General features: G+C 41.1%; 2 protein-coding genes across 3 annotated transcripts; one reads left to right on the forward strand and one right to left on the reverse strand.

Annotated features, from left to right (window-relative positions):
• Nucleotides 1–27: 27 nt before the first annotated feature.
• On the forward strand, nucleotides 28–13543 carry edl (ETS-domain lacking). 2 transcript variants are annotated; one of them, XM_065491068.1, is made up of 3 exons: nucleotides 28–338; nucleotides 11458–11605; nucleotides 12863–13543. In XM_065491068.1, exons 2-3 carry the CDS (start codon nucleotides 11461–11463, stop codon nucleotides 13102–13104), a joined length of 387 nt encoding a protein of 128 aa, XP_065347140.1. In that variant the 5' UTR covers nucleotides 28–338; nucleotides 11458–11460; the 3' UTR covers nucleotides 13105–13543. The 2 variants fall into 2 exon arrangements, with proteins under 2 accessions (XP_065347140.1, XP_065347139.1); XM_065491067.1 differs by lacking the exon at nucleotides 28–338 and adding an exon at nucleotides 11207–11350.
• A 43-nt stretch (nucleotides 13544–13586) lies between these two features.
• Eno (enolase) lies at nucleotides 13587–18802 on the reverse strand. The gene is made up of 7 exons (XM_065491059.1): nucleotides 18653–18802; nucleotides 18341–18593; nucleotides 17808–17962; nucleotides 16676–16947; nucleotides 16523–16613; nucleotides 14651–15071; nucleotides 13587–13894 (listed from the first exon to the last, which is right to left on the reverse strand). The coding sequence occupies exons 1-7, from the start codon at nucleotides 18739–18741 to the stop codon at nucleotides 13772–13774; spliced, it is 1404 nt and encodes a 467-aa protein (XP_065347131.1). The 5' UTR covers nucleotides 18742–18802; the 3' UTR covers nucleotides 13587–13771.
• Nucleotides 18803–20271: the final 1469 nt, after the last annotated feature.

The following is a 20271-nucleotide window of genomic DNA, read 5'->3' on the forward strand; positions in this document are numbered from 1 at the left end:
AACATTTTATTCCTTTTTATTATTTTTTAAGGCGAGCATTTGTGTCTAAATTTGGATTGCTAGAGTGAAAAATTAGTCAAAGAAAGTAGTACTGTGTTTCTTGGCTGTTTTGCAGCTCTCTCTGACGGCTGGACGTGCAACGAGAGAAGCGCCGCCTCCTGGTGTTCAGCGGCAGACCTGGAGGCCGGAACGCGAGCAACTTCATCCACATTTCGCCGTCACTCGCCAAGGTGGTGACATCATCGCGACTTCCTGCTGCTCTCGTCACGTGGACCATCTTCGTAATTAATCAAAGACTTACTATTTACCACCGCTCACTTCCTCTCCAGCCCAAAGCCGTAAGTAGCTAAATTGTATTTGTCTCTAAAATTGTTAAAATAATAGTTGTCATAGGGAAATTGCTTTATGAACTTGAAAATTTTAGTGACATTTAATTTTAAAATGTTTCAACCGCGCTTTCGTACATAATATATATATTTTTTAAAATGAGAAAATAATCGTGGTAATTTTTGCGTAATTTAATATTGTTCGTACGTAATGTTTTCGCCCACGTAGAACGTGGAGCATTGCAAAAGCCAACAACTGCTAATGTCGGAAAGTTGACATCCGCTACTACTTCAGTTTTCCTGTCCGGAAAACAGCTGAACATATGGCCAGTCATCCTTTACTTTAAAATACGACGAAACTCATCGATTTTATGTTTGTGCTTTATGTCCTCTCAGAATCCGCACTTGCCGCGAATAATACAAGTTTTGTAGCGCGAAGAGCAAACGCGTTTCCTGTGTGATCTATTATTTTCGAGAAAAAGGGAAAAGTTGGATCGGTCCACTGTAGAATATCCGCTCACTAGTGTCAGAGTTTTCTTTTTGTGTTCCTTTTAGGGAAACTTCTCTGCTTTCAACCCTTGTGTTCGCGCGAGCTTGCATGTGCACAAAAGCTTTGTGTGCACGATATCGTGCGCACTTTTCATTGTGAATCGGACACAAAAGAAGCAAACTAACCAAGATTTGGAGCGCTTGTCAAATAATGAAACATGTCCTAATGCTGGTTATTCATAAATGTCAAACGCTGACGACCTTATTTCCTTTCCTTTATGCTAATTGAATGGCGGTAACAGCCCCCTGAAAAATACGGTGATTTCTTTCTAATTGCTCTCCTCCATCGTTCAATCGAAAAATCGTTTGCCCGAGTTTTTGTAAATTTTTCTTAGGTGAGCATCCGACTGGAAAATTATTGTGCAAGCGAGTCAGGTGCGAACCTTATTTTTTGCTACCTGCACGCGGCATCATTGATATGTTCGCTCCCCCCGCTGTCTTGCTCAATTTGTTACGCATCAACTTCCTCCTGTCGATTTTTGACAGATTTATTACACGATAATCTATTATAAAAAAGATGACTTTCAAAAAATATTTCCTTTTGTTGCAACAATAAACCAAAGCTAAACTGAAAGATGCTCTATTCCTATATATTAATTCGCTAAATAGTAGAAGTAGTGGAAAATAAATTAAAAAAGCAAACTATAATATGCAACACATTTTTCTCTTTTTTGCCTTATTCCAAGCGGGTAATCAGAACAGAAAAGTGGCTGGCCTTCTTATCACAATCGCCTGCCTTCCTGTCAAAGGAAAAGAGTTGCTTACCCGTCATCCTTTCCGGTCACAAAAAGCGGCAATAAATTTCTTGAAACTACCCCCCGCTTTCCTAATCAGACACAAGCGCACAACAAACACCATTCACAAATCCATTCACCGCTCCGTTTGACACGAGAAATCTCGCGCCTGTAATTTACAACAGCTTTATTACCCAACAAGGGACAAATTGGGGGTGGTTTCTTCCTTGTTATACAAAAAACGCTTCATGTAAAAAAAATGTCGATCAACCACGGGAAGCCGGTGTGTGCCTTCAGGTATTTTTCCTTGAGATAGTTTCCTCTGGCCGGTCCAGATTAGTCCGTTGGTTGGTCGTTGAGCCTGCGAGAGGAAGTGCACTTTGGTACACCCGTCTTTGTTCAACAGACGGCTCAGGGGGCTGCTCCATTGTGCGCGCTCTCCTCGTTTCCGAGGAGAGGAGACGCGCGAGAGCGTGGGACCTGAGAGAATCCGCGCCAGCAGATGCGACGCTCACCTGACGGACGCGCACACGAATCTGGCAGATGCAGTTCTACCTGCATCCTTTTTTCACCTTTTTTCCTTTGTCCGCGAGCGACTGCTGTTGCGGTCGGCGCGATTATCGCGGCGGTGTTCAGCCGTGCAATCGTATTTTGATCCAGGCGAATGTCAAATGTGGTGGAAAAATTGCTCGGCGCGTGGCCAGTTGAGGCTCACATTAGCACGGGCATTGAGTTTACTGAATGAAACGTGTTTTTAGAAGTGACAAAATAATAAATTGTAAAGGGGAGGACTTTCGGAAAAGACTTCATCCAAAATAATTAAAATACGTATATCAATTATTTAAGTTTGCCAAAACTTTTAATGATAAGATATTTTCAATGCCACCACTTCCAAATAAGAAAAGATTTGATTAGAAACAAAGAGGTTTGGTAATTTTACTTTTTTTTAAAAAAAAAATGAGAATATTTATTTGTAATCTTTGGAAGTCCAGCCAATTCCTAAGAATTAACGGCTGGTGCTTATACATAGCTGCACGAGGCAGCATAATTTAATACAGTCGTGTACATATTATCATGAAATTATGAAATTTAATCTGTGTTTTAATGCTCCCTTTGGCTTCATATTATTTTTGCCTAAATTATTAGGAGCTTAAAATCAATTATTTTTTTAAAATTTGATTCGAGTTTAACAAATTTCACATTGAAAATAATTAAAAATCTTTATATTTAATATTTGAGATGCATTAAAACAAATAACATATTCTTGAAATTAATGAATATCGGAAAATACAAAATAAATGCTCTGGCCGCTTTTAAATCGAGTTCGTGTGCGCACAGCAAATTTGCACAATCACAAAGTAGCGCCGTTAGGTTCAAGTGAGTTTATGCACAGCTTCAATTTTAGTTTAGTGCACACCCCCCGGCGAGAGAGTTTCCTGCACCCCCGGACGGCGACTTTCTTTCTCCTTTTGAATGCCTCTTAAAGCCAAACTAGGTGCTCGAGGTAAAACTAATAAAATAGCGCGCCGCGTTGCAAACTCCCCGTTGAATAATGCGACGCGGAGTCAGCATCCTCGGGGGTGCTGGACAAAAAGCGGGTGACAAAAGGCCGGAAAAATCTATCTCGGCAGCGTATATGTTCGTTGTTGGCCGCCGGCGAGTCAACAATGGAGCGCATTGTTCACCGGAATGAGAGCTGAATATGCAGCGTCGCTCGGCTCAATTATATGTAAACGTGCGTGCGCGCGCGTGATCATTCAAAATCGGTTCGAATTCGGGTGAATGTTGATTGGCCCGTCCGCGAAATGCATTATTGCTCACTCGCCGCCGCCGCTGCTGCTGTGTGTGTGTTTGCGCGCGACGACCCTTTTTGCCGCAGTTTACCGGACATCCTTAGAGTTAGAAAATGCGCAGGAAACGGATATACCAGTTCCTTTTTCCTTTTGTGTTTCCAGCGCTGTTCGAAATTTCCAACGACCGGCCGGCAGCTCCATTGTTGACACCTTTTTTCGAAACGGAGCCAGCCGCTCGTTATTGTTACGGAGTCGTATAAATATATTATTAATATCGTCCAGACGCGCCAAATGAAAAATTTCTGATCGGAAGCCAAGTGGAGCAGAAACGGAATGCGCTCGAAATCCAATTCCCTCGCTCGCTCGGTGATTATTGGTGCTGAAATAATGGGGATTATATATTGAAGCGCGAGGAGAGAAGGTGCCAACGAGCAGAAAGCCGCCTACGGTGAAATCAGTGAGGCAATAATTATTATTTCGCCCCGGTGCAGTGTAAGCAATAAACCTTGGGAGAGTCTCTCTCGATATGCGCGCACCGAGAATAACAATCAGATTTCCTTTTGCACGTCCTCAAATGAGTGATGATGATGACGAATTCTTTGGACTGCGTTTGTCACTAACGTCTTTGAATATTAAATTTCGAGCCACAATTAAATGCTCGCACGTGACTAATTAACCAATATTCCATTGCGAATTCCGAGATATCCTCTTTTTTCAAGTAGGATGTTTAGTGATGTCCTTCTGTCCACACGATTGCAATTTCCGGTGATATCAATTGTTATCTTGCCACCTTAAAATTTTTATTATTTTTCCTCCTTTCCTGTCCTACGTAATCACAAAAGGAAAATTCTAAAAACAGCCCTCACGTGATAAGTTCGAATTCTTCAAGTTTTAGGCCTCCATTTATTGAAAAAAATAGTCCTCAAACACGACCTCTTAAAATTCTCTATCATTATTATGATTCACTTCCATGTCAAATGAAACTAAGTGCTGATCTATTTCATCTCGTGTGCGCATGTTTCTTGTCTCATGTTCAATAAATTATGATGGTCGGAAATGAGCTCGCACATCTTGAATTGCAAATGAAATGACGTCTTGCAAAGTTATTGCGCGCGTATTCTGGGCAAAAAAAAAGCGCGCGCATAAAATTCTCTGGGCAGAGAGATGTCATCCGCATCAGCGCCGGATGTTGTAAAAATACAAATACATCATCGCGTCCGTGTAAAAATGCGTGCACCGTCGATAACCAGTGGTGAGAAGTGTCCGTCTCTCGCTGGAGCTGTCAGCGCCGGAAAGAGTCCGAGATGCATTTTCCAGCACCTTGTGTTAAACTTTACTGCGCCGTCAATCCTCGGTTTCTCTTGAGTGCGAACATTTGTACACCGTTTCCTGTCTGGAAATAATTTTACTTGGCTGATCGAATGCCTTATCTTATTTTAGACTTGGCTGCACGTGGAAATATTAAAACTTTTATTGATCAGAAAAAAATTAGTAGGAACAGTAAATTTGCGTTTGGTTGAAAACTCATTTGTTGTTTGGGATTTTGATGAAAATTAACTTACATAATTGTGGAGGTCAATAAAATGGTTACTGTAAATATTTAATGAAGGTTGATACTGGAAAATGCTTGTTGTCAATGAACGAACTCATCCCTTAGGATTCAGTTGAAGCCAAAATTGACCCAATTAAATTTTTGAGAATAGTTACTGCAAAGTTAGCATGCTTTTCAAAGGGTAAGGAGTGAGGACTGTCTACTTACTTGAAATCCTATTTTATTTCACAACAAATTGTTTCCCTAAAAGGTTTCATACGCTGTCGGACAGGTCTCGACGAGAGGAATCGAAATCTGCCAAGAACATGTGGCCAAGCGCTGGAAAGTTTTGGAGAAAATTTGAAAAATCTGAATTTTTACTTTGGCAAGGTCTTTTTTACTACTGCAAATTGTAGAACAACAATTTAAATAATTTTCTTTGGTCATCCCTGCGGATTGATCTACTTTAATCAGTGCTACAACAGGGTTACATTTCATAATTAGAGTCAAAATCGCGTCCTTATTATCATAATAATGCCTCAAACTCACCATTACACCCCTTCTGGGGAAATTGACAGATTGCACGTGGCGTCAAATTTAACGAGAGGAAGGGGGTGTTAGACGAGAAGTCTGCCCACAGATACAATTTATGGAAACACGCCGGTGGCACTAATTATTAGCAGCAGTCGCGTTGGCGGACGACACCGCCTCCGAGAAAGAGTCATGTGTGCGCCGCGCTTTGTGTGTGCGTGCGTTTGCGAGTGTATTGATTGCCGTGTGCCGTCCAAAAGGGGTGCATAAATGCATCTCGAAGGAAGCGGAAGTGGCGCGGAAGTTCTGCTGCCGATTATTCAGAGACCACGCGTTTCCGAACATCTGTCCGCACCTCGGCAACACCTGGGACACGAAAACAAACACGCGCGCGACCGCCCGCTCGCGCCACTCCAATCAGTGCCGCCTAATTTGGAATGCGCGCTGCTCGACTTTTAACCCGTTCGTTCGCTCACGGCGCGCGCTCGTGTTGTTTATTCGATTGAGATAAATGTACGTGTCCGCCTGTCGCGCGCACTCACGGAGATGAGGAGATGAATGCGTGCGGCTCGTGGCCGGATGATTCCGCCACTCGACCGCAGGAAAAGGGTGAAATTGGGGGAAACTAATGGGATTAGGGGCAAATATAAGCTATTTTTGGACGCTTCCTTGCATCACTTCCTCTCCTCTACCCACTGCTCATGAAGGATGATGAGAAGATCAGCCCGACTCCGATTTAAATGCGATTTATGCATTTTCGGAAGGGTCGTTTATTTTTAGACTAAATGAGTGTCTGCTAGATTTCCCATGGAAATACCTTTTGAATGACGCGGAGCACATTTGTTTGATTACTTTGAAAGCAACCACTGGCCATGTTTAGATTAAAGTCATTTTTACAAAGAAACACACAAAAGTACTTTAATGCGAAGAATGCGTTGAATTGAAAATAAAATTATTTACTCCTTGATAAATTTTGTAAATAGGAAAGGTTTCCTTCCCCGAACCCATAAATTTTCTAACGGAACTTGTAGGGATTCAGGTGCTACTGAATTACACGTACAAAACGAAAATAGAGAAACACTTAGTACATCCACTCTTGTGTTATGGGAACAAAAATTTGAAATACCACTGCGTACGCAAGAAAAAGCGACCTACATCCGCGCAGTCTATTCACTTGTCACTTCCTCGAGGCGCTCGGCTGGTGCAGAATGCGCGCAATGGCTTTTTCATCTTATTCGCTTTTAATTAGGAAGTGGGCAATAAATTGCAAGGCGAGACGCCGTCGGAGGATCCAGTTCCTCGGCGGCCGGCCGGCCGGCCGCTCCAGAGCAAATCTGCCGACTCGAACCGAAACGACGATTGGCATTCTTCGCACGCACCCGACCTCCTGCGCGACCTTTCGCAATAAAACAACGTGCAGCGCGCGCGGTGGCTCGTGTCGTCCGAGTATATAACACATATTCTCTCTCTCGCCGATTCTGGGACGGATTTCCTTCGCACGCGGCTCGGGAGGCGAGCCAAGTTCATTACTCGTGTGCAGAAGAGGCCTCTTCGTAGGTGGTAGTTTTTAAATTTAGCAGCACTCGTCAATTGCCACCCCTCAGGGAGAGCATGACTTATCGTGTGTGTAAACAGGAAGGCTCTCTCTCTCTCCATCGCCTTCGCTCCGTGCAATCGACGGCGAGTAGAATTTGAGGTAGATCTGTATCTCTCGAAATTTTTCGTGACTCATTCGCGTCACCCCCGCTATTTACCGAGCTGCATGTAAATTTAACACCCGCACCCGCACCTGCCACGCTGTCCACGTGCCGCGATCAATCACGGCTAATCCGCTAATTTTTCCGCGAGTCTGTTCCAACAAATCACCTCGGAATTTCTCCAACCAAAGACACTATTTTAACATTTTTACTGCATTTTTACTTGGGACACCAGGAGGAGCCAACTAAGTATTTAAGAGCGTTGGAAATTTATATATCTCATAAAGTTGAAGAATTGTGCAATTAGATAGAGCCCATTCAACAAGTTTCTAATGCTCCAAGGTGCGGATATCAGCTTTAGAGTCATCGCTTTTATCGCTGGGAATGCGGAATCGATTAATTTTCGCCTTAATGGCACTGCATTTCCTCTTTCAGAGCTGCTGAGTTGAATTAATGGCAATTAAAGAGTCTAATTCCTGAAGCGAGTCGGATACAATGTGCATGAAATAAAAAAAACACTGGACGAAACGGTATACGCTTTGTTATATTTGACGATGCAAGTTAAAAACTGAGTGTACGCAGCGAGAATATGGAAGTTGTCTTAAGTGGGTGGAAATTGGAAATAACGAGGATTTCCGCATTTGAGGAGCGCAGAGGGCCGCATATATATGTGTTTTCCTTGTCTACACACGCGGAGAATAAAACCTGAGCCGCGAAGGAAACGGTAATAAATCACACGTCCTGTGTATGCGCGTCTGCGTTTTAAGGGTTCTTCGCCGCGTTTCTCTCCGCAGAGTTAAGAGGGAAATGTGAGAAATCAAACGCGCACCACCAGAAATAAAACAGCACACGCGGGGTAGTTTCCGCCCTTTTTTCAACTTGACTTGACAGTTTTCCGCGTGTCGGGGCGCGCCCCGCAGACCAAGTGTGCATATGTTCTTTCTATTTTTTCCTGTGCTCTCTGCACCCCACGTGCGACCTTTAAATTACTACTACTACTACTCCCCGAAGAGCTTCTCCTTAGCAAAATTGCTCTTTAGCTGCAGACACAACAAACACTACACAGCCACAATTCTGAGTTTCGTAAGTTATTGGGATTCCTCTGAGGGGTCACTGAATCGGAATTTCGAGTTTTCGTCGTGATTGCTTCATATATATTGGCTCTAATAACAGGGAAATTACACATGTCCCGTCATTGGCTGTTGCATCCTGTTTTCCAGATAGCACGCGAGACAAAAACAAGAAAACAAGTAACTCTTTGGCGTCGTAATCTCTCCTATAATTGCTCAATTGCCGAGTCGAGTGTGTCGTGACTGTTTTAATTGTAACAAAAGACGGAAACCGGATCATCACCCTCTAATGAGCCGTCTGATTACGACCAACGACCGCACCAACTCTCTTTTTCACATCTCTCATCTGATGCCTTTTGTCTGAAAAGTTCGGCGTTTCGAGAGAAAAAAAATCACGCTCGTGGCGGGATGCGAAAACTGTGCGAAAAGCAGATTGTTTGTCGGTCTCGTGGTGAACGCTCGCATTTCGGAAATAGACACGTCCGTTGTCGTGGGAGTGGGAAATGAGAAGAAAATATCCGCGCGCGCGAGCAGAGAAACAATACCGGCGCTTCCGTGAGAGAATGAATTTTAGTAGCTTCGGGTGCACTGATTGCCGCCGCACCGCAGCAGTAATTATTTAAACACCTCTCTTTTCCTCTCATAGTGCGGATTATTTGTTAATTATTTAGCCTGATGCTCTTATCAAACGGACGTCGTCCCGTGAAAACAAAAGAATTTTCAGCGCCAGAATAAATTCGAGAGAAAAGGAAGCGAGCGAGCGGTCCCTTGGAGCAGCGCGCTCGCTCACTGAGAATAAAAAGAAGCGACGACAAGCAATATAAAAGGACCTGATTACCGGCAAAAGGCGCAAAATTATATTACCTCTAACGCATCCAAGCCACACACGCGCGCCCAAGCACTAGAAACTATTCAAATAAATATTTCACACGGACTTCCGGGATTTTGCCAATTTTGTTTTCGCACTTCAACCAAAAAATCCAATCTTAATGATCTAAATTTAATTTATAGTTGAGAAGTTATATCGGAAATTATCACTCTTGCGTTTTAATTAATTTTAGCCGAGCTGATGGTTTTGGAGCGAAAAACTTGACAGGCTTTCAAGCGGTTCAGTCTTCATTTCCTCCAGCAGCTTTCTTGACGTCATCGTAATTTCCTGTTTTAAATCTTGTAAGATGATGGATAAAATACCTTCATGCGCATGCTGAATCAATCAAATTATTAAATAAATCATTTCTGCTGGGAGTATGTGCAAAACTGTTTCTTACAATCATTTACGCTTCTCTAATTTGTATTGGTCGATTTTTTTTAAAAAAATCAAAGCCTTTGAATATTACAGCTAAGAAATTTAATTTTCCTTTCATGATTTATGAATTTTCGTTTCTATATTTTGACTGAGCAAATAGTCAGTATTTCTTCCATCATATTAAATTAAATCATTAAAATATACTCTTCTGTTGCACTTTCACGCACTCTGAACTAAATTAATCGAATATTCATAACAGCAAATGGGCACGCGTTTCATAATTAATGGGGCTCATTGTCAGTCTCGCTCTGCGGTGCAAATCTGGCTTAATTACGATCTGTGAGCACTATATTTTCGCGCGGCCACTTCTGCGAGCACCCACAAAGGAAGAGATCAGCCAGCAACGCAGCACCTTGCATTATTTTTATTATTGTACGAGTGTGTGTGAGTGTGAGTGCACGCTTAAGTTTGCTAGTTAAAGTACGGAACTGTGGTTGGCAAGTAGGCTGAGAAAATTACTTCCTTTTCTTTATCAAAACGCCTTGAAGATCTTCCCGGACGTTCCACCCAGAACAGGAAACGGCCAAAAATTACACACAGACTCGCTGCTCGGCAACACACGCAGCGCCGCGACGGACGCGCGTCAATTCTTTTTCGATCGGCCGCGCCACCGCCGCCGCGCGTGTTGGTCGTCCGATCGCGGACACAAATTAGCACTCGTGCGTTTATCTAACTGGCCGCCGGGAAGTGAGCCGGCAGGTAAAGTGGACGAAACGTCGCGTTGCCCAAGAGCAGCGACGACGGTGCTTTTTATCGAGACAGGACATACGCAAATGCACCGCGCCGGACGTCCCTTTTCCTCCGCGCGCGCTCGCTCCCTCCCTATTGGGACATAATTGATTTCCTTTTCACATCAAATGTTAAGAAAAAAGTGGCACAAGGTGAGCTGCTTGGGGGAGATATGCGCGCTGACGCCGCTTCGAAATAAAATTTTCCTCCCTGCCGTGCCGGCACTAAGTATAATATGTAAAAAATGTTGGTGCTTCTTTTGGCTTGCAATTAATTTTCTTTGTAATTATTTTCTGCAAACTGTATTTTTGTAAAGACAAGCACCAGCCTACAATACGTCCTAAATTTGCTGGATTTTTAATTTTTCCCCAATAAATATAAAGTTAAAAAAATTAATAAATAAAAAATTGACTAGGGATCATTAATGTTTAAATCGGTTTTTAGATGTTATAATTGTTTTAGTCCCACACCACCAAAAAGGGTTGAATTTCTGACCAGCAGTACATTTTTTAGATGTTAAAAGAAAATTCAAGTTGGAATTAATTAGAAGTTTTCTCTTTTTAATAAAAATTCCAGTTTTATCTGGAACTTTCTTTTGTTAAACTTTATTTCCACACAATTTCGATTTTTAATTGAGAATAGTTGCAATCGACACATTTAATGAAGCTGAATTTTCCCACAGAGAAAAAAATAAATGAATTTAATCACACGACACAATTAATGTTATTTGTAAAGAGATTATTTAGGATTTCACTCGTTCGCCTTAAATAAATCATGCTCGACGCGTAATACGTATATAGTGAATTTCGAAAACTTTCTGGGCGTCCAGTGCGAATTGATATCGCACGCGCGTGTCCTCATTTTCACTTTAGATAGTTGATATCAAGCCTGACTCAGAGGTTGCCGCCTGAGCGTTTCACAGTATATCACTCACCCTCGCTTAAACAGTTATTTTCCGTTCGGGACACTTACTTAGAAGTCATTAATGAGTGTCAACCTGCGTAAAGAGGTGAACGAAACTCATTCCTCGCGAAACTCCGTTCATCGTTTGCGAGCGCAAAATGCGCGACGATTTTCTCATCAGGTGAACAAAGAGATTACACGTCCCAAATCCTCGGCTCTCTCCGAGTTCACTCGTCTTTGCCAAAATGTCCTCTAGCTGAAATTTAATTTCTCCTTTCTTTGTTGCAGGTCATGATGCAGACAGACTCCATGACTCAAGAGGTCTGGGGCCGCCCGCCCCCAGCTGACTGGGCTGCGCCCCGCGTGCCCCCGGCACACGCCCCACTCAACCCTCCGAGGGCCAACATGCCCCGTCAAAGCGAGAATTTGCCCAAAGGTGAATAAATTTGAGCTTCAGGAAATATTCATAAACAGTTTGAAATTTAAACTGTATGTGTACGAATAATATTGAATTTATTTATTATTTTAAAAAAGCACCAATTTTTTTCTCTGTCTCAATCAAGCAAAACAAAAAATTAGATATATTTCCTCTCTGGATCTTCTTGAGTCATCTGAAAACCTAAATGCTTATTCAGTGTAATGAAAAAAGCAGCAACCCCCATGAATTGCACAGGTTCCCGACCTTAATCAGCCCATTTGACACCATTTACGCCCGCATGATATGAGCGGGATCGCGTGCGACTCGTCAGGCGGCGCCCTGAGCCTGCTCTGGCGGCGGCATTAGTCATTTTTCGTTAATTAATAAGTTCGGGGGAGTCGGTCGTTCGCTCGGGGAGCGCGTGCCATATGCTCGTGAATAATCATCATATGCAGCCCCTATGCCGTCCCTTGGCTGCCTTTCCTGCCGCGTTTCCGGCACTTTTCGCCGCTTTTTATCTCGTCGCGCACTGCACACAGGTTTTCTCGCCGTCCTCTTTATGTAAAGCGGCACTCGCGCGGAGGTCTTTTCTGCATATGTTTTAACGGGGCATGCGTTCGCGCTCACTGATCGCCTCATTTGCGGACCGTCAATTATTGCGGATTTATGCTGCGATTACAATCTCATTTTTCATACAATTCGACTTTGGAAATGACTCAATTTGCATGTTTTAATAATTCGAATGCAGTTGCCGCCTACGAGATGAAAATGTGTGGAAAGTTTTTTTAAATATTACATTTTTTCTAATCATTTTCACTGCTTTATTTTTGCTTGAATTTGAAGGGTTTTTTTAATTATTACGCCTTTACCAAAAATAATCTTCCATCTCTACACATATCTTTTATTTAGAGGTGCAAAATTAATTTTTTTCTAATGTATTAAATCAGGGATTTTAAATAAACGAGATTCATTAATTAGTCGCGTCATTCTCAAACTCTGTAAATTAAAAGAATCTGGGACTAAAACAGATTAATCTATATTTTTAACGAATAGGCCCATCTCAACATATTTTAAAATTATTTTAAGAAAATTTCGAACTATCTGATCGACGCAAGAATGTTTTTATGAAATAAGTTGACTCGCTTGGGCATGACAAATCTCTACTATTTTTTTCATGACGAAAGTTGACTCTTATTTGCTCCAATTCTTGTTTGCACGTCTGTCGCAGGTGCACCAAGCACGTGACCAAGCTTACTCACGTTCTTGAATTTGCAGATCCGAGAATGTGGAGCCGCGAGCACGTTGTGATGTGGCTTCGCCACATGGCCAGCCGCCACCAGATGCAGATCAACGCGCCGCACTTGCGATTTCCCATGAATGGCAAGGCATTGTGTCTGATGAACGTGGACATGTTCCTGCAGCGCGTCCCGGTCGGTGGCAAGACGCTCTACAAGGACTTTCAGCTGCGCCTCAGCAGGGCCATGTACCTCCAGGCCCAGACGGCGAGCAAATGTTGAAATGCAGTTATCAGCTTTTTGTTGTAACATAATTTTGTAAAGTCGGCTATGATTTTCCTATGATGAAGTGCTTATCTTTATATTGTATACATTTAAAATAATTTAATTAATTCAACAAACCAAAAAGGCAGCCCAAATGTACTATTGTAAGCTTTGGTTACTTTTATAATTTATACGCATTCAACTATTTTCTGATTAGACCAAATACTCGTGAAGCGATTCGGCAAAATCAGAGTTTAAAATGTAGTTGTTCTAGTCACACCTCAATGACAGCATTGTCCAACAATTTGCAAATCCAGCACCTCACCGCGATTATACCAAATGATTGTTTGTCCAATTGCAGCATCTTTTCCGATTGGATGATTTAGTTTACCGTTGTGGCTATGTTACTATACATTCAGGTGAATGATTTGCACAAATAAAGATTACGTTTAAACTCAACCAGGTGAATTTAACTCCAACAAGAAATGAAACTACCGAAATATTGTTACCCTCATTAACAAGAGTGAAATTGGCTTTATTTTTTGAGGGTAAAGGTGGTACAACACAGATAAGTAGAATCGTTGGGAATTGTCTTTCTTTAAATGCCAAGTAGCGTGTTTTTAGATTGTTTTAACAATTTAGCCTTGGGCCTAATACAGACTAGATGGAAACAGCGACAATTCCTTTACTCTGGCTTGCGGAAGGACTTTCCAGCAAACTTGGCTCCAGCACCCAGCTCCTCCTCGATTCTAAGGATCTGGTTGTACTTGGCCAGACGCTCAGATCGGCATGGGGCACCAGTCTTGATCTGCAAAAATAAATCACCATTGAAATATAATTCATCTTGGAATAACGAAATCCAACACACTGACAGGGTTGCAACAAACCACATTTAAAAAATGCAGAAAAATGTAATAGCCGTTATTTTTTTCCAATTTTAACCAGGTAACGTTTGCACGTCAGTTTTCAATAATTTTCTTATTATTTGCTCATGATCTTAACTTGAAAAATTGTCAGATAAGTTTTAGAAAATAAATCTGCACAGTTGACGAAATTTGGATCCCTTCAAAGGAGAAAAATGGTAAACCGGGTAGTGATTGATGCAACCCTGCACGCTGAGGGAGATTAAAGTTAATTATTGCATAAATGTTGGCATTTGAAGGATAAATCAGCAAACCTGAATTTTAATTTGCAATCAACCAAGGGTTTAAAACACCCGCATGAGTTTGAGAGGTGCAGCGCACTGTTTTAAATATTTTTTTTTTGCTATCAAATAAGTGAACGGAAATTTAACAGTTGATTTTATTTTAATTTGTCAATAATTTAGCCTAATAGACATTGTTTCAGAAGCAGAACTGATAGTTCAGGCATAGTTGAAGATGTGTTCCTATAATTAAACTTCGAAATTTAACTTTTTTTTCTTATAATCCTCAGTAGTTTTTTTTAGGGAAAAGAATTACTAAATTGGGTTCAAAAAATTATAAATTGACAGTTTTTGTCATTTTTTTACTAATATCGTAGGACAAATAATGAAATATAAATTAAAATGTGCAGAAGAAATTACCTGGCCGGTGCTGAGACCAACAACGAGGTCAGCGATGAACGCATCCTCAGTCTCGCCAGACCTGTGGGACACCATGGTGCCCCAGCCGTTCTTCTTGGCCAGCAAGTGAGCATCGATGGCCTCAGTGACGCTGCCAATCTGGTTCACCTTGAGCAGCAGGCAGTTGCACGCCTTCTTCTCGACGGCGGTGGTGATCCTCTTGGGGTTGGTCACGGTCAAGTCGTCGCCGACGATCTGGATGGTGGTGTTGGCGGTCATCGTGCTCCAGGCCTCCCAGTGGTCCTGGTCGAACGGATCCTCAATCGACACAATTGGGAATTCCTTGATGAACTCCTGGTACAGACCCTCGAGCTTGTCCCCATCCAGCCACAGGCTCTTGTCGGAGTTGGGATTCTTGAAGTCCAGATCGTACAGTTTGTCCCTGGAAAAATTAAAATTGAGATGCACATGAGGGATGAGATTTTTGAAACTTATCAATATATTTCTAAAATATAGGCTATTTCTGAAGATTAAGAAGCGAAATTGCAGTGGTGTCAATTGATTTACTTTTAATATGATTTGTACTATCTGAATTTATTTAAAAACTTACAAACCTGTTAATAAAAACAAAAATTATAAATTAATAATAATAATTTTACAATAGAAGCACAAGCTTCAAAATAAGGCTCATAGGAGTTTCCCGCTTTTATATTGGAAATTAGTTGAAAATTGAGCTGTTGAATGCATTTTGCACAAATTTCTTCAAAAAGACTCAATTACAATGATTAAGAGGTCAACTTCTGCATGTATTAATTAATTTATTTTTCAAATCAAAGCGATTGATAAACCTCAATTTTTAAATCAATGACAAAGATTTGTAAAAACAATTTTTAATTTTGTGTTTAATCTGGTTTAACACCCCCAGTTTGAAATTCCTGTGGCAAACCAAACTATTCATGACTATTTGCTTAAAAAATTACAACTTTAAAAGCTAGTTGTCTTTTGTTTGTGCAATTATCCTGTTTTAAATTGGTATAATTATACGTTGTTTTTCTTTTAGTAGGTATAACTGCCAAGAAGAAAGCAAAATCATGGTAAAAAAGCAGTAAAAAGCGAAAAGTAGGGTCTAAGAAAAACTGAACAATTCACCCATTTGCAAATTTATCCTCAGAAATGATCTAAAAGAATACATGCCATTTTTTAAACTTTCTTTTTAACTCTGGAATGAATTTCAATTTTTAAAAATTAACTATAGGGCTAATTTGTGGTGAATGAGATTATACCAACGATATTTCCACAGAAAATATTTTAAAAACAACGCATTTAAAAAAAATTGAATCCAGTTGAAGAATAAAAAAGTTTTAATAAAGGAATTTTTAATTAATTCTTGAGAAAAAGTTTCTTTTAAGGTTAGTTGCATTCTTGGCAGGAAAAACAACAAGACATCATCCTCGTTTATCTTAGAAAATTTTTAATAAACCAAGTTCCTTAAAATAGAATCAAAAGGATAATTGCTCTGGAGGTCTCAGCCAGCTGGCATATTTTAAGTCACGTGGGCAGCTGCCAGTCGCCATGAATATAGCTAAACCGCACTAGCTGCCAGTGAAAATGGATTAAAAATTAAAAGTGCAGGAGAAAAAATGTCAAGCACTATCAAACTTCACGTTTTAAATGTTGTCGGTCGCGCCAGCGGCCAGTGAAAATGGCCAGTTGCTGCCGCCGGGAAAAAATTCAGCTAAGCCACTGCCTTACATCTCGAGGGCTGAGACCTCTACTAATGGCTTTTTAAAGCGCAAAATCTCTGATTTGTTTCAGTGGTTGCATTAAAATAAACATAACTTTTCATTTGTGTGCAAATCACAAGAGTCTTGAGTGAGAAAAAATAATACTCACTTGTGGAACTCAGAAGCGGCAACGTCCATGCCAATTTCAACCTTGCCAGTGTAGCCACCCTTGGCAATGGCATCCTGGATCAGGACAAGTGCTGTAAATTCAATGTTGCGTTACTCCATGTATCCAGTCAATTACACTATGAATCGATCGTACCATCCTTATTGTTCAGAATGTTAGGAGCGAAGCCACCCTCATCACCGACAGCGGTGGCGTCCAGGCCGAAACGGTCCTTGATCACCTTCTTCAGGTGATGGTACACCTCAGAGCCGATCTTCATGGCCTCAGTGAAGGATGTAGCACCGGTTGGCAGGATCATGAACTCCTGCATAGCCAGCTTGTTGCCGGCGTGAGATCCGCCGTTGATCACGTTGAAAGCGGGCACCGGGAGGATGATGTTGGTGTTGCCAGCCAGATCAGCAATGTGCCTGACAAATGCAACTTTAATGTTTTAATTTTTAACTGAACGCTCCTAATATAGTTTTCCGAAGAAACTATTTCGACCAAGCCGGTTTTAGCCAGCAAATTGGCAAAAAGTGGCTGAAATTAGTGTTATATTCAATTTCTTCAACAGAAATATTATGTAAAATAGTTTCGCCTGATATATCATGATTTTAAAATAGCATTAATTTAAAAAAAATTCTACGCCCTATTTAATTAATGACCTTATTTATTAGACCTTAATTAATAAGAGCTCGTTTTATGCCTTAAAATATAAATTGGAATAAAAGTTAAACAAAATAATGCCAATTTAAGCCAGGCAAAAATTGCTTGGTTTCGTCCCGTTTTAACCGCCCTAACTAAAACCGGCCAGTCAAAATCGCGAACACTGCTAATATCTTCCAAAAATAGCAGGGAGAAAAAGAAATTAAATTTAGAATCACTTGTTGAATTTGTCTTTCAATTAAACCCAAAGATTTAAAAAAATATATAATTTTAGGACATGATTTCCAAATAAGGGACCAACTGACAAGATGATTATAGGTGTGTGTCAATTTTTTTTAATTCCCCAATTTAAGGTGTAAAAGCTATAATTGATTTTTGTTTGCCCTTGACGATAGGTTAGAAGGTTAAATTCTATTTTAGGGTGCCGGTCAAGTAAAGAATCTTGCATCACGGTGCCTTTAAAACAGTAAAGTTACCTCACCAAAGGAAGCCTTTCATGTTGCACGACTCTCTCAGCAAAAAATATTGCAATAAACATTATTTTATAAATGGGTAAAAAAGTTCAAATTCCAGGACAAGCAATAAAAGAGTTAGAGCTTGCTGAAAAAAGAATAATGCTTACTTGTAGAGAGGCACACCCTTCTGAGCAGCACCAGCCTTGCACACAGCGAGGGAAACGCCGAGGATGGCGTTGGCACCAAGCTTCGACTTATTTTCAGTGGCATCGAGCTTCAGCATGAAGTCGTCAATTTCCTTCTGCTGGGTTGGCTCGAAGGTCTAAGGAAAAGACCACTCAATTCACAATGATGCAATTTGCTTATGAAATTGATTAATATACACAAAATCATTTAATTTGAATTTTAAAAGAAATTAAAATAGTTAGTGTTTCTATTACATCGAACTACAATAATTCCAAGAAATGCTTTTTTGACCCCGTTTTTTCCTCTTCCATTCAGGCATATTATATTATTTAAAGCCGGATAGCCTCATTTTGCAGGAAGAAAACAAACAATTCCCATAAGAGAATGAGTGATTGCACTTAGAAAGGTCATGCGAATGACACCACCGGCGCCTCGCGACCCCTGACCTTGGCAAGGTCACAGCGAGCGCACAGAGGGTGTGCAAATGTCACGGTGTCACGTAGTACATATCTACCTGCTTGAGCAGCTCCGGGGCGATGATGTCGTTCACGTTCTTGATGGCGTTGAACACGGACTTGCCGTGGTAGGAGTCCTTGATGTTGTCGCGCATCTCGAGGGCCTCATAGATGCCGGTGCTGGCTCCGGAGGGCACGGCGGCGCGGAACAGACCCTTGTCGGTGACCAGGTCGACCTCGACGGTGGGGTTACCGCGAGAGTCGAAGATCTGTCGGGCCTTGATACTCTGCAGAGGCATTGTGGACAGCGGTCTTCACGGGACAGAAGAAGGGCTAAGCCGAAATTCGACCGACGAAACCGACAAACTCACCTGGGGCCAGAGATTAGAGTGAAAAGCCGACGGAGACGGGTGTTTGACCTAGCAGAGAGGACGAAAGAGCTGAGACTCGCCCCAGCCATTGTCTCATTGGTGGTCCACGGCGCACCGGCAGAGCGCAGAGCTAGTCCGCGAGCCTCTACTGCGCGAAAACGCTGCCAAGTTCAACACTTTTCGGCCGACGGTCCATCATCCCAAGGACAGTGCGTGTTTCGGGTGCTAATTTTTCTCCCTGAGGGTCCCGCTCCCGAAAAATATATCTCCTTTTACCAGAATTTCCTAATGGCCCTAATAAATATTTTTCCCGGAAATTCCAGGATCCCGATTCTTATTTCCCGATCTTCCCATTCTCGTTTTTTTTCTGCAAAAAATGAAAAAAAATCAAAAGTGCGTTGATAAATGTGTTCTAATTACGATCGCATATTTACAAATATAATGTTGAAGTTGATTACAATACTTTGGGTTGATATAGCACGAACGAAGGCCATTTTTACTGGGCCACACGTTATAACTGTTACGTCATAAAATTCGTAAAATTCAATTTTGAATGAGTACGAGATTACAAAAACCTTAAAATTGCATTCAGGAACTCTCGATTTTGATATTGTGAGAACCAGAGAGGACAACAACAATTAACACACGTCAATGAAAAAAAAATTATGTGATATTTTTAGTAAAGCGCGAATTTAAAAAGTAAATATTACGCACAGCCTTGCAGCGGCGGTGAATTTGTGCCTAAACCTCACAAGTTGAGCATGGGACCGTTAAAAGTTATGTCTAGAATTATTTCATGAAAATATTGAAAGTGAGTTGTGATTATAAAATTTGACTCTGCATGTTCCCGAGAATGTCCGGCGAACGCAGAAAAAAAACAAAAATAATCAAGAGAATTATCAGAGACTTTTCCGAATTTGATCTTTATATCTAACAATAAATAACTCTCATTTTGAGTAGAAAAATTCTTTAAGTTGGTTTTTTAATGTCGATTCGTTTTGATGAAATTTTAGCATAATATATCTCAGTCGAAGATTGCACCTGAAAAAAATCGGGATATTGTCTTTGAAAGCTACTTATTATATTTGAGACCCGCATAATGATTTTCAATTTAAATGCATACCATTAATTTTTCTCACCTTTTGGTGTCTAATAAATATTTCATTCATTCATTAATTTTTCTCATTTGTATACTTAAAATCCTATTCAAATACCAAATATATGTGGTAACCTTTCTCTCTGTAACACCACGAAAAATGTTATGCCTGGCTGTTTCCTGTAACTTACGGTCCACGCAGAGCCGGGAGCGCTGTCCAACATGCCGAGCAGACCTGCGCCTCCGCCGCCGCTGCCGCCGCGCCGATACCTCTCAATTTAACACTCAATCTGCTGCTGGACCAAGCCATTCTCAAAAGCCTCTCCTCAATATTACTAATTCTGCCTCGCTTATTATTATATTATTATCTCTTTAATAATAATAATTTCTTTTATGCTCTCTTTAATTATGCTTCTAACATAAACTCACTCTCATTAAACTGTGATCCACTGAAATATATTATTCAACTAGGCTGATTAATAATGCCAACAATCGGTCATAATTATTACCAACTCGGCTGCTC

The sequence above is a fragment of the Cloeon dipterum genome, chromosome 4 (assembly GCF_949628265.1).
Source record: "Cloeon dipterum chromosome 4, ieCloDipt1.1, whole genome shotgun sequence".
NCBI lineage: Eukaryota > Metazoa > Arthropoda > Insecta > Ephemeroptera > Baetidae > Cloeon > Cloeon dipterum.

Excerpts from the sequence above, each read along its gene's own strand:
- edl (XM_065491067.1), top strand. The coding sequence starts at position 11,252 with ATGAGTGTCAACCTGCGTAAAGAGGTGAACGAAACTCATTCCTCGCGA. Across the intron at positions 11,351-11,457 it reads CGCGACGATTTTCTCATCAG|GTCATGATGCAGACAGACTC; the intron begins GTGAACAAAGAG and ends TCTTTGTTGCAG. Across the intron at positions 11,606-12,862 it reads AAGCGAGAATTTGCCCAAAG|ATCCGAGAATGTGGAGCCGC; the intron begins GTGAATAAATTT and ends TTGAATTTGCAG.
- Eno (XM_065491059.1), bottom strand. The coding sequence starts at position 18,741 with ATGGCTGGGGCGAGTCTCAGCTCTTTCGTCCTCTCTGCTAGGTCAAAC. Across the intron at positions 17,963-18,340 it reads CCCCGGAGCTGCTCAAGCAG|ACCTTCGAGCCAACCCAGCA; the intron begins GTAGATATGTAC and ends TCTTTTCCTTAG. Across the intron at positions 16,614-16,675 it reads CATTCTGAACAATAAGGATG|CACTTGTCCTGATCCAGGAT; the intron begins GTACGATCGATT and ends TTGAATTTACAG.